Source organism: Palaemon carinicauda, chromosome 25 (genome assembly GCF_036898095.1).
Source record: "Palaemon carinicauda isolate YSFRI2023 chromosome 25, ASM3689809v2, whole genome shotgun sequence".
In the NCBI taxonomy this organism is placed as follows: Eukaryota; Metazoa; Arthropoda; class Malacostraca; order Decapoda; family Palaemonidae; genus Palaemon; species Palaemon carinicauda.
Window position 1 is genome coordinate 84,969,959 of NC_090749.1, and position 15,000 is coordinate 84,984,958.

The window sequence follows — 15,000 nt, forward strand, 5'->3', positions numbered from 1 at the left end:
GTCCTGTAGGGTAGTGTTCTTGGCCCAACACTGTTCAGATGATATATGGTTTTGCATATGGAGAGGATGATACTCTCTTTGCATCACTTCCATCTCCAGAAAGTAGATCTGGTGTTGCTGAATCTAGCTAAAATTAGTACACTATACAGAAACTGGTGATACCTGAATTTAGTGATTTTTGTTCAAAAGTCACTAACTGCCAACTCGTACTTTCTTCACATTTCTATTGAAATTAGGCTCCAAAGACGAAACATTTTGAAATTTTGCTCAATAAAAGATACAGTTCATTAAGCATGATTTTCGAGAATTAGTGCTATTTTTTTTATCAAAATATCAGCTATATAGTTTTCATGAGTCTGATTTTTCAGCCACAATAGAAATGTATTTGACGTAAAAAAAGCATCGAAAATGTACTGTAGTTGTGGGCGGAGTCTAATGGGACATCAACTGGCAAAGTGGCAGTATAGCAGTGTCACACTCAGTCTCACAAAGTAGGTCTACTGAGAAAATTGTCTGGTCATATGTCACACTCATAAGTCGACCTACACAACTGTAACTTGAGTCGAACGGGCACAGTGTAAAATCCGGACGTCGGACGTCGGACGTCGGATGCCGTCTGGGAGAATAGAAAATCGCTTGTATCACCGGGAAAGGCGTGAAAATAAACCTCTTTTTTATGACTGGTAATGTTCACTGATACTTTCTGTTATTTTCTGAATAAATGTCCGAAAAATATTGGTTTATTTTCATGTTATTGAGAATAATCTCAATCGGACGTCAACATTACACTATTTAACTGCCCGCTATTTTACCCTGTTAGGATAAAAGCCGGACGTCGCCAATCAGCAGTCACAGATAAGAATTTACCCGGCTGTGTTACGGTAAAAAGTATTGACAAATACTATAACATATTACAAAATGGTAATTACTGGCTGGTAGAAAATTCAAAGATGTAGGTATGAAGTGTTTGATCTATGTTTGACACTTAACCCTGGATAGGTACGCTCCTCGGACACCCCTTTAAGGGTATACTCGGTCGCGCGCGACCCCGACGCAAAAAATTTTTTTGAAAAATCTGTTTTTGCAGTAACCTCCTTTTTTATTTGCCCAAAAAAAATTCAATGAATGCTTAAAACTACTGTAAAGATAAATACTACTCATCTGCAGAAAAACTATTTTTTATGAATATTTTAAAAAATTAAGTAGAAAAAAAGACCTTACATAAAAATTCATAAAAAAAATTTATACATATATACACAAATCCTTTTAGGAATTGATTCTTGAATGTTTAGGACACATCTTGATGTATTTTGGATGAAGTCGGACCCATGGAGGTGAAGATCTGAAATGAGAAAAAAAAGGGTAACTTTTTTTGGTCAAAAAAATTTGTCCAAATTTCATGAATTTTTTTGGGTACCCAAATGGAATAGGAAGTGGCTAATATTTTTAGGGAATAAACATATGTTATCCTGAAATAGAAATATGTAAAAAAATCTTCATTATTTTTTAAATTACATTTATATCAGGGGCCATATCTAAAGGTCATTTTTTGAGTACTTAGAAATTTCCTAAAAAAATACATATATTTAATATATAATATGATATTTATGCACGTAAAATATACAAAAATATCACAAATTCTATAGGGAACAAGAATATATATAGATAGGGCAACTTACGCTTCGGATATGTCCACAAAATGGCTGCCAGCCACACTGACTCAGACTCCCTAATCTGCCGCCTGAAATGTAGAAAGGGTATGTCAATTTCAAGGTGTTATTTATTAATCTAATTATTCTTGGATATGCATAAAAATTGTATGGTGGGTTGCTGGATGATTGTCGATTATTTTTCGACTATACAATTAGAATTCTGACCCAAAAAAAAATTTTTGAAGGGAAATAAAATCGAAAAAAAAATTGTAAAACAATACAATATTTTAGCTAATAAAATTTGATAATATTCAATAAAAAAAGAAGTAAACCAAATTTTCATGACTAAGAAAAAAAATGTAAAACAGATAAAAAGGGGCACTCGATGAAAAATGGAAACGTGCTAATGGTCGGCATTTCAGAAAAAAAAAAATTCAGCCACTTGCTAGGCAAACCATCAAGGCATATTTTCCGACAAATAAACCTCTAAATGAATCATTACTCTGTGATAGTTCCATAGTACATAGTAATTTTGAAAGAAATGGGAAAAAACAAAAAAGTGGCAATCGCAGGAAAATCGAACACATACCTACATATACGCCTTATACGGCTAAAAAAAAAGATAGGCATGGGTAGCCAGATCATCTAGAAACACTTTCCAACGCTAAAAAAATAAAAGTTTTGCGACACTATTTGCCAATTCCTTACGGTAACATGACTAAGCATATAAATGTAAAACAAATAAAAAGGGGCAATCGATGAAAAATGGCAACGTGCTAATGGTGGGCATTTCAGAAAAAAAAAATTTCAGCCACGTGCTAGGCAAACCATCAAGGCACATTTTCCGACAAATAAACATCTAAATGAATCATTACTCTGTGATAATTCCTTAGTACGTAGTAATTTTGAAAGAAATGGGAAAAAACGAAAAAGTGGCAATCGCAGGAAAATCGAACACATACCTATATATACGCCTTATCCGGCTAAAAAAAAAGATAGGCATGGGTAGGCAGATCATCTAGAAACGCTTTCCAACGCTAAAAAAATAAAAGTTTTGCGACACTATTTGCCAATTCCTTACGGTAACATGACTAAGCAAAAAAATGCAAAACAAATAAAAAGGGGCACTCGCGAAAAAATGCCCAACATTTTAATATACGGCATCTCAGATAAAAAAAAAAATTCATGCACGTGGTAGCCCTACCATCAAGACACACTTTCCAACAAATAAACATGAAAAAAATCAATACTATATGGCAATTCCTTACTACGTAGTAAATTTTTACAAATATTGAAAAAAACAGAAATTGGCAACCGCAGGAAAATACCCCACATATCAATATCTACGGCGTATCTGGCAAGAACAAAGTCACGCATGGGTAGCCAGATCATCTATACACACTTTCCAATACTATAAAAATAAAAGTTTTGCGACACTATTTGCAAATTTCTCACGGAAAAATGACTTAGCCAAGAAATGAAAAAAACTGAAAAAGGGGCACTCGCAGAAAAATGGCCAACATTCTAATATACGGCATCTCAGATAAAAAAATTCATGCACGTGGTAGCCCAACCATCAAGGCACACTTTCCAACAAATAAACATGAAAAAAAAATCAATACTATATGGCAATTCCTTACTATGTAGAAAATTTTTACAAATATTGAAAAAAAACAGAAATTGGCAACCGCAGGAAAATACCCCACATACCAATATCTACGGCGTATCTGACAAAATCAAAGTCACGCATGGGTAGCCAGATCATCTAGACACACTTTCGAACACTAAAAAAGCAAAAGTTTTGCGACACTATCTGGCAATTTCTTAAGGAAAAATGACTTGGCCAAAAAATGCAAAAAACTGAAAAAGGGGCACTCGAGGTAAAATGGTCCTCGTGGTGATAAACGGCATTTCAACTAAATAAAAAAATCATGCATGTGGTAGCCAAACCATCCACCAAGACTTTCCACAACTGATAACCTATACAAGTTGCACCATTCTACGACAATTTCATAATACGCAATAACTTTGATAATTATGCAACTTACCTTAGAAGGGTAAACTCGGTCGCGCTCGACCCCGACGTGTCTCAGAAATCTGGGAAAGAGTACAGCTAGAGCGATGCACGTCTGGACACTACTAGAGCGTGTAGGCGGGGGACCGACTGCAGGTCGATCACCCACAAATTCAGTCATAGGGGTGAGTCACGTGAGAAAAACATCTTTAGTTTTGACGCTCGGGGTTAATTGATGAGTGTCATTTTCCCCATAATAAGGTGTGATCATTAGGTTAGGTTAGGTTAGGTTCGTTAGGTTAGGTTAGGTTAGGTTTGTTAGGTTAGGGTAAAATAGCGGATAGTTAAATAGTGTAATGTTGACGTCCGATTGAGATTCTTCTCAATAAAATGAAAATAAATCAATATTTTTCGAACATTTATTCAGGAAATAACAGAAAGTATCAGTGAAAATTACCAGTGTCAAAAAAATGGTGCATTATGGTGCCTTTACCGGTGATACAAGCGGTTTTCTATTCTCTCGGACGGCATCCGATGTCCAACGTCCGACGTCCGACGTCCGACGTCCGACGTCCGACGTCCGGATTTTACGCTGTGCCAGTCGAACGATATTTTACCATATTTTTGAAAATAAAGACATAACCAATAGAGGAAACAACTGTGGCAAAAACAATATAATGAAGGAGGAAGATTAAAAAACCATCATAGGAGATGGGAGACGTCGCTACACAACCGTAGAAGGAAACGAAGAGTTAACTAATCCTCATAAACATTTCCCGTTCTCAACAGTAGACAAGACATCATAAGCAAATGCTTATTATCTTGGGAGTCTCTGCGTGAGGAAAATATTTGTATTACATTGGTTCACATTATTCCAAGAAGGAATAAACAACCTAGAATCACATGCTGAATTTTAATTACATCTCTCTCTCTCTCTCTCTCTCTCTCTCTCTACACACACACACACACACACACACACACACACACACATATATATATATATATATATATATATATATATATATATATATATATATATATATATATATATATATATATATATATATATATATATATATATATTCTTTTTCTCTCTTTCTCTCTACACACACACACACACACACACACACACACACACATATATATATATATATATATATATATATATATATATATATATATATATATATATATATATATATATATATATATATATATATATATATATATATATATATTCTTACGATGGTGGTCTATTGCAGTGCAAATATCGTAGTTCATAAACAATGTCAATTATATTTATTCATATTGTTTCCAGTTGTGCATTGAAGAGATGACACCCAGCCCGTAAAATGAGCCCCTCTCATGTAGATACAAGTATTTCATGTAAATTACATAACACTTTTGTTGCTTTACGAGCCAAAGGAATTTTCCCTGAAACAGGAATGGTGACCTTACCTTTCAGTTTATCACTGATGTCTTCCAACTTCTCCAGGACTCCTTGCAAAGTGAAGACGATCATTTGCATTTCAGTCTGACAGTGGATCAAGTTCACCAATGACAGGAGTAGGAAAGCCAGTGTCTTCATCCTTTCTTCTTTCTTTTGTGGATGGCAATGCTTCACTGAATTTCTTCTGCAGCTCTGGCTCTTTTTATACCCAATCCCTCCCGAGGACAAGTTGCTCACATGCATGACTGGGTCCACTGTTCAAGGACCTTGGGCCTGCCTAAGAAATAACTCGAGAGAACTGAGCTGATTCCCATGCTGTTGTACTTCCCCTTATTCATTGTGCATGATAAATGATTCAGAAATTTTCAACCAATGGCTATTGATGATAATATCCCTGAACTCTTAACTTTCATATTCTGTCGACAAATAGGATAAAGACATTAGAGAATTTTTTTTGTAGTATATCTATGTTTTAGTCAATACAATAAAAAAATAAACTTTAACCATTTGTGCATTGAAGGGGATAATACTTCACATTGACCTCACTCTTCATATTTGTTATTAAATGAGTTTAACACTAACGCTTGCGGCTATCATAGAATTACCTTCAAATGTTGAATCATAATTGATTTTTCCCTATTGAGCAAAAGGACCATCGCAGGAAAGCTTGTAAAACACAGAATAACCTAATAAAGGATAAAACATAAAATTACAGATAACTGATAAAATAAATATTTTTCACCAATATGCAATTTATGTCAAACTTTTTTTCTTGAAAACCCAAAGTCTAACAGTCAATTTTTTTTCTTTAAAAAGGCCGGGTCTTCCCCTAAAACAACGACTTCTCAGTCAAGGACATAAACATAATTATGTCTTTGTCTCCAATGAAGAAGAAGATCCTTCAGGTGATGACGTCATTCAAGGGAGATTATTAAACGATCAAGTTACAATTGGGTTTTCCTTCATAGAATTTGCGTGATCTTTTAACTCTCTCTCTCTCTCTCTCTCTCTCTCTCTCTCTCTCTCTCTCTCTCTCTCTCTCTCTCTCTCTCTCTCTCTTGAATTTCATATGTTATTTATTCATTTCATTTTACCTCAAGCTATTAATTGTTTATTACGCGTACTCCAATCGGTATCATTCACTCTAACAAATACATACACATACACATTTCCAATAAAATCTTTTATCAAGTATAGAAATGTTAAAATGATCTTTGTAAATATTTTATACGTTACTATTTTGTTACTCTAATTCTAACTTTTTATTCAAAAAATGTATGCATCACATAATTATTATATAAAGAATATATATGTATATATATATATATATATATATATATATATATATATATATATATATATATATATATATATACATATATATATATATATATATATATATATATATATATATATATATATATATATATATATATATTCATATCTATATATATATATATATATAAATTATATATATATATATATATATATATATATATATATATATATATATATATATATATATATATATATATATATATATATATATATATATATATATATATATATATATATATATATATATATATATATATATATATTCATAACATTTATCTCCCTCCCTCCCTCCCACCCCCCCCCCCCCCCTCTCTCTCTCTCTCTCTCTCTCTCTCTCTCTCTCTCTCTCTCTCTCTCTCTCTCTCTCTCTCTCTACTGTATATATATATATATATATATATATATATATATATATATATATATATATATATATATATATATATATATATATATATATATATATATATGTATATATTATAATAACCCTCCTATCATTATTTAGCATTTCTAATTACACCTATTATTGTGTATAACTTTAGCGCCATCTATTGATTGCTGATCGTAGCGGACAGCATGAATGAAATTACCTTTTGTTATTTTTACGTATGTAATCCTTGGAAATGTTTACTTCCAAGCTCTGTCAAGTTAATACTTTTGAGTTCGTTATCCGGTGGCTAATTCTTCACTTGCTTATAGTGTTTATTAAGTGGTTATTTGTTATTATTTTGTTATATATTTATACGTGATTTAAAATAAGTAAAGTCTGTTTAATTTTAACTTTAATTTGATCATTCTCCTAATATATCTACTATACCTACATGAAGTGTTGCCCTCATTACTGAGAATTTATGAATGAATAGTCAAGTGGAAAGCAGAAGTTGTGACAAATTGGGGGCCTGTGTCCGGGATGTACTTACGTATGTGTTACGCTTACGCTCGATCTTGACGGATTGTGAAATTCATTTTGTTGTTTCTCTAAAATGGACAACATGAGTGTAGTGTATTAGTGATATTTTGCTAGTTTATAACTGACCACCACCGGATAGTGTTCTCCAGCGCGCTCACACTTTCACCTAGAGAATGTCGTGTTGCTACACGTCATCTTAAGCATACATCGAGATTTTGGAGGACGTGCAGGCAGGGTAATGGCATCCTAGAATTCGTCATTCTTTTAACCCTCGACTCTGTTGACTACCATCGCTTAGCGATATCTTCATAGTCGCCCCAACTTCTCGAGGGGCTTCGAGGCATTCAAAACCTCATCATAAGGAATTGAAGATTCCTTCCTTAGGAACTTCTGCTCCTCTTACTCAGGGTACGACCTTCGCTCTTTCAAGGATTTCGGCTGGATATTGTTACGACCACGTGGTCAAGAACTTCGTTCCACCTCGATGGATATTTAAAGGTTTATTCCTTGTTCAGGTAACTGTTGGTACTTCCAATTATTTACTTCATTAAAAATATTTTATTCAAGATTATTAGTGGTTTTGCATTATTGGTGAACCAAGTTTTCTGATTGGCATGGATTATTAAAGCCTTGTTCATTTAAGTGAATTTCTGTACATTGTAGGACTTAAGGATTAAGGAAATTCCTCTGGTTTGTGAGTGCCTTCGCACCATAAATCCATGAATGCCCTGACGTTTTTAAGTCTTAAAGCTTGTGTATAGTAGTAATATAATTTCCAGTGATATTTTCCATTTTATCAGTATTGAGAGATGCCTTTTGATCTTGAGAAATTTTTAGGTGCACCCAGGGAGCACCTAAATACACTACAGGAAGCTAAAAAGGACCAGCTTCGCCAAATAGCTGTAAGGGCTAGAATATCTGTAGGTCATGCTGTGGTGAAAGCTGAACTATTGGGAAAGATATTAGATTTCCTGATAAATAGTGGTAACATAACTGAAGAAGAGGCTCTTCCCTTAAGGCCTTTAACACTTGAATGAGGTGCTGCTCGTACTGTTACTGTAACTGAAGACCCAGAGATAGTGAAATTGAAACTCCAACTTGAACTGCAGCAGTTAACACTAGAAGCTGAACAAAAAAGGCTTGAAGCTGCAAATGCCGCAGTAGAAACTGAGCAAAGAAGACTTGAAATAGAACGTAAAGAAAAAGTTCTGTTGGAAAAGGAACTATCAGCCATAAGAATAGAGGAAAGGTTGGCAGAAAAACTGCTACCCGATGCTTTTGACCTTAGTAAAGCACGCAAACTCCTGCCTGTCTTCGATGAAAAAGATCCTGATGTTTTTTTCATTACTTTTGAAAACACTGCAACGTCTCTCAACTGGCCTAGAGACCAATATGTTCTCTTAATCAGAAACTCCTTCAAAGGAAAAGCTGCATATGTGGCAGCACAACTTGTCCAAGAAAGGGATTATGAAATCTTTAAAACTGCCATATTAGATGCTTAGTGTTACAGCAGAAGGGTATAGACAAGTCTTCAGACAAACTTTGAAGAACCAAGCTCAAACCTATCTAAGAGTTTTTCACATTGAAGTTGAAGCAGTTTAATAAATGGATAGATAAGGAACAAATAACTACTTTAGAACAATTAAAGAATTTAATAGTTTTAGAAGAATTCCTGAGGCGTATTCCAGCTAATGTGGCAATGTTTATTAGAGAAAAACAAGAAAAAGATGGCAAAAGGGCTGCCCTATTAGCTGATGATTACCATCTCATTCATAAACTTAAACCACATTCGTCCTCACCTTCATCTTCCCCACAGGTTTGTACTTTTTGTAAGAAAGAAGGTCATCATATTAAAGACTGTCCTAGTCCCAAATGCAAAGCATCTCATGGTAAGGCTTCTCCTAATGCTTTTTCACAAGGACCCAAATCAGGGAATACTGCAAATAAAACGACTCTTCACTGTGCTCAACCTCTATCAGACTTTACAGCATTTACATATCCTGGTAAAGTAAATGATATTCCCGTGCAAATTTTGAGAGATACAGGGTCATCTCAAACTATCATTAGCTCAAAGTTAAAAGATTTAGCTAAACCAACAGATCAGTATGTAACTGTGTCAGATTTGACTTGTCAAAAGGTTTTACCTATTGTACAGATTTCTCTTGATTGTCCTTATTTTAAAGGTTCAACTAATGTCGCCTTGTTGGATTCTGACCTGCCTTGCAAGAACATAGACATGATACTTGGTAATGACTTGGCTCAATCTAACGGTACTCCTAGTCTTATCATTACGCAGCCTGAAGTAGTGATCGAAAAAGCTTACAAAGAGCTTTCTCCGGTGGTAGAGCTTCCCTGCCAAGTAGTCACCAGGTCTACAACCTCAACTTCTAGCGACACTGAACACACAGGTAAGGTGGATCAAAGTACCTTAGGTGAAAAAGTCCTTGCTGATCTTGTTGATATTCCCTCAGATGAATTTGTAGAGTATCAAAGGTCTGATGATAGTTTGAAAGAATACTTTGATAAAGTAAAAGATGACGTTGATGAAAGTAAGTTACCATATTTTTATCTTGATAATAACATCCTTATGAGACGTTATAGACCTTTGAAGATTGCAGGACAAAATTCCTGGCATGATAGTTACCAGCTTGTAGTTCCTTCTAATCTTCGTGCAGCCTTATTGGATCTTGCTCATTCAGCAGAGTCTCATCTAGGCATTTCCAAAACCTATAAGCGTTTGCTGGACGATTACTATTGGCCTGGTATGAAAGCTGATGTAAAGCTCCACATAGAATCTTGCCATCCCTGCCAGGTAACTGGTAAACCAAATCAGAAAATACCTCCAGCACCATTAGTTCCTATTACAGTACCTAATTCTCCTTTTGAAAAGGTAATTGTATATTGTGTTGGTCCACTTCCCAAAACTAAGAAACAAAATGAGTACATTTTATCCTTGTTGTGTCCAACTACTAGATTTCCTTTAGCCGTACCTATAAAAAACATATCTGCTAGAACAATAATTGTTAATCTTCTTAAAATATTCACCATTTTTGGTTTTCCAAAAGAGCTTCAGTGTGATCAGGGGACAAACTTCACTAGTGATTTGTTTAAGCAAACTTTAAAGCAGTTAAACATCTCTCATATTTTTGCTTCAGCTTATCACCCTCAGACTAATGGAGCCCTCGAACGAGTACACCAGACCATTAAAAACCTCCTGCGCAAGTACATTTGTGAAACTGGACGAGACTGGGATGAAGACCTGGATCTGCTTATGTATGTACTTAGGAGTACACCTAATGAATCGACTGGAATTTCTCCCTTCGAGATGATGTTTGGCCGCAGACCTAGGACAAACCTTAGTATGGTAAAAGAAAACATCCTAAGAGGTACTTACAAAGACCAGCAAGTAAGTATTCCGCAATACCTCCAAAGTCTTGAGGTTAAATTTGACCATGTTTATGAATTTGCCAATCTGAATTTAACTAACAGTCAGATTCGAATGAAAAACCATTACGATAAAAAGGCCAAAATTAGAACTTTTAAAGTAGGAGATGATGTACTTGTATATCGACCAGTTCCAGGAGCTCCATTGAGAGAAAAATTTATGGGTCCGTATAAAATCACTAAAAGGGTCTCTAAAACAACTTATGCAATTGAAACTCCAGATAAAAGGAAGCCTAGCCAGTTAGTGCACATTAATCTTATAAAACCATACCAATCTGCAAAGATTTCTCCACAGGCAGTTCACCTGATAAGTAGAGAGACTGATCACTCCACTCACAACTCGAGGATAACTACTCCCATCGAGACTTCTCCTACCCCTAAAAACATAGTACCCGAGGCAGTTGATAATGATAAACTTTTAGCTCCTCTTGAGCCAGACGAAGAAGAAACTTTGGCTCATAATCATATTTTGTCATGGAAAGATGCTAGTAATTCACAGATTCTTTCTTTGCTTTCACAGTATCTTGGTCATCTTCCTAAGGTGGAAAGGGAAGAATTAGAGGCTGTTCTGAAGTCTTATCCTGCAATATGTTCAGACACTCCTGGTTGCTGTACCTTGGTGCAACATGATATTGTGCTAGAACCAAACGCCAATCCCGTTCGTCAACCTTTTTATCGGGTGTCCCATCGTTTATTACCAGCCTTGAAGGCTGAGGTTGAGTATTTACTAAAACTAGATTTGGCTGCACCAAGTAAGTCTCCCTGGGCATCGCCTTGTATTTTAGTTAAAAAGCCTAACAATTCCTATCGTATGTGTACGGATTATAGAAGGGTTAATTCTGTAACGGTCAAGGATGCTTATCCATTACCTAGAATTGCGGATATTATTGACTCTGTGAGTAATTCTAAATACCTTACCCAGATTGATCTCTTAAAGGGTTATCAAATTAAATTAACAGATAGGACAAGAGAGATATCAGCCTTTATAACACCTTTTGGTCTCTTTGAATACAGAGTTTTGCCATTTGGGATGACTAATGCTCCAGCTACATTCCAAAGGATGGTCCATGAAGTTACACGTGGTTTGGAGGGTGTGTATGTCTATTTGGATGACATCGTAATTGCTAGTATCTCCTGGGACGAACATCTCAAGATCTTAAGAGAACTCTTCAAAAGACTCCTGGAAGCTAACCTAGTTATTAATTTAGCCAAGAGTTCATTTGGTAAGGCAAAAGTTACATACCTAGGACATGTCATTGGCAGTGGCTCCATATTACCCAAGGATACTAATGTAAAGGCTATAACTTCATTCCCCACTCCTAGTGATAAAAAAGAACTCAAAACTTTCTTAGGTATGGTGTCATATTATTCAAAGTTTTGTCCTAATTTTTCCATCATAACTTCTCCTCTACATGTATTGACATCCAGCAAAGTAAGGTTTCACTGGACACAGGATCACGATAAGGCCTTCCGGCAGCTAAAGTTATTCATGACTTCATCTCCTTTGTTGCAAGCGCCTAATCTTACTAAACCTTTTTTTATACAGGTCGATGCTTGTAATACTGGATTTGGTGGTGTCCTACTGCAAGAAATCAATGGGACCAGTACTTTTCCTCCTTTGTTGGAATATCTGCTGCCAGTATCTTATTACTCAGGAGCGTTCAAAGGCGCTCAACTAGGATGGCCTACCATCGAGAAAAAATTATATAGTCTTGTTGCAACTGTCCTTCATTTTCGTCCATATCTGGAAGGAGCTGCACGTGTCGTCATTTACACAGACCACAAACCCCTTACCTTCCTCGAAAGGGCAAAGCTTAACAACAAGAAACTTCTTCGATGGTCATACATCTTGTCGTCTTACAACATTGAGATCCACAGCATTCGAGGATCAAACAACACCATCGCCGACGCATTATCACGTCTTGGACAGAAAACCACAATTCACTAAATTTGTCAATAAGATTGTCATAATTTCATTCCTAACAGGGGGGAACTATAATAACCCTCCTATCATTATTTAGCATTTCTAATTACACCTATTATTGTGTATAACTTTAGCGCCATCTATTGATTGCTGATCGTAGCGGACAGCATGAATGAAATTACCTTTTGTTATTTTTACGTATGTAATCCTTGGAAATGTTTACTTCCAAGCTCTTTCAAGTTAATACTTTTGAGTTCGTTATCCGGTGGCTAATTCTTCACTTGCTTATAGTGTTTATTAAGTGGTTATTTGTTATTATTTTGTTATATATTTATACGTGATTTAAAATAAGTAAAGTCTGTTTAATTTTAACTTTAATTTGATCATTCTCCTAATATATCTACTATACCTACATGAAGTGTTGCCCTCATTACTGAGAATTTATGAATGAATAGTCAAGTGGAAAGCAGAAGTTGTGACAATATATATATACATATTATATATATATATATATATATATATATATATATATATATATATATATATATATATATATATATATATATATACATATATATATATATATATATATATATATATATATATATATATATATACATATATATATATATATATATATATATATATATATATATATACATATATATATATATATATATATATATATATATATATATATATATATATATATGCATATGCATATACAGTATATACATTTATACATGCATATATATAATATATATATATATATACATATATATATATATATATATATATATATATATATTATATATATATATATACATATATATACATAACATTTCTCTCTCTCTCTCTCTCTCTCTCTCTCTCTCTCTCTCTCTCTCTATACAGTCACTTAGAATTAGAGCAATAAATATTTACAAACCAAGAGAGTAGGCAGGCTCTAAAAGTGGGTATTCAACAACGGACATATCCATGTAATTTACCAGCTAACGGAAAAATCCGCAGAGTATGACAAACCACTTTATATGGCAGTAATAGACTATGAGAAAGCTTTTGATACTATAAAATCATCAGCAGTAATGAAAGTCCTTCAAAAAAGATGGATAGAAGAATTCTATGTTAGAACGGATGAAGATATATATACAGGAAGTGAAGCAACCCTGAAGCTACATAAAGATCACCATTGAGAAAGGAGTTAGACAGAGAGACCCCACCTCTCCTAGAATATTCACAGCATGCCTGGAACAAGTTTTTAAGATTTTACATTAGGAATTTATACGAAATTATATGAATGTCGAATACATTAACAACTTAAGATTTGCAAATGACATAGTTGTGCTTAATGAATCACAAAAGGAAATACAAAAGATGTTAGAAGATCCGAATAGAGAAAACAGAAATAGAGCACTGCAACATATATGATAAGAGTTATGGTCAAGTTTCTAGAGCAAAGTTTCTCAAACTGTGCGCCCAGGCGAACTGGTGCGCTCTGGAAGGTACACAAATGCGCCCCAATATAAAATATTATATATTGATATTAAATTAAAAAACTGTTTTGATATTCATATAATTTTGGAGAACCGAGTATTTAATTTCTATGTCAGTCAAGTCTTCAATGTTTGATATTTCAAACTGGAAGATAAATCCTAATCTTTAAGAAGTCCTGGATTTTCCTTTCCCTTTCAATTTCTTTGGGGTCATTACTGACTCTCTCTCTCTCTCTCTTCTCTCTCTCTCTCTCTCTCTCTCTCTCTCTCTCTCTCTCCTCTCTCTCTCTCTCTCTTAAAGAGGCTAAGTATTTCCCTTTTCCTCTGATTTACTTACTTTTTTTTTCTTTTTTTTCTTTGATAAATCATTGCTGACCTCTCTCTCGCTTTTCCTCTTAATAACGTTCTTAGTACTTACTTAGCTGGAAATAACAACCATTTCTTTGGTTAAGGCTACTGAACATACTTTTATTTCATGAAAACCTCTCTCACAAGCTTAATGTATTTCTTATTTGTTTTTTGCAAAATTCATTGTTACATCAAAACCTATAATCTCAAACTATTTTATTCTCATCTCAGTATTGGATATAAAAATGCCTTTATTCGTGATATATATATATATATATATATATATATATATATATATATATATATATATATATATATATATATATATATATATATATATATATATATATATGGTTGGCCGACATTTGAGCGCAAGACTAATGAGCACCGTCAAATAAGCGCCGACAATTTAGCGCAAGACAGTTGAGCG

At 34.2% G+C, this 15,000-nt stretch overlaps 2 protein-coding genes across 10 annotated transcripts in view; one reads left to right on the forward strand and one right to left on the reverse strand.

Moving 5' to 3' along the window:
- The window catches only part of LOC137618679 (uncharacterized), a 506,020-nt gene extending 500,638 nt beyond the window's left edge, over nt 1-5,382 (reverse strand). For all 7 annotated transcript variants that reach the window (XR_011039788.1, XM_068348827.1, XM_068348825.1 and 4 more), the window contains exon 1: nt 5,125-5,382. Coding sequence is in view for 6 of the 7 variants with exons in the window: in XM_068348827.1 (XP_068204928.1) it covers nt 5,125-5,359 (235 nt within the window). In the remaining variant the exon portion in view is untranslated. The remainder of the gene's footprint in view (nt 1-5,124) is intronic.
- Nucleotides 1-15,000, forward strand: part of LOC137618681 (pro-epidermal growth factor-like) — an 835,493-nt gene that overhangs the window by 331,900 nt on the left and 488,593 nt on the right. The window lies entirely within an intron of this gene.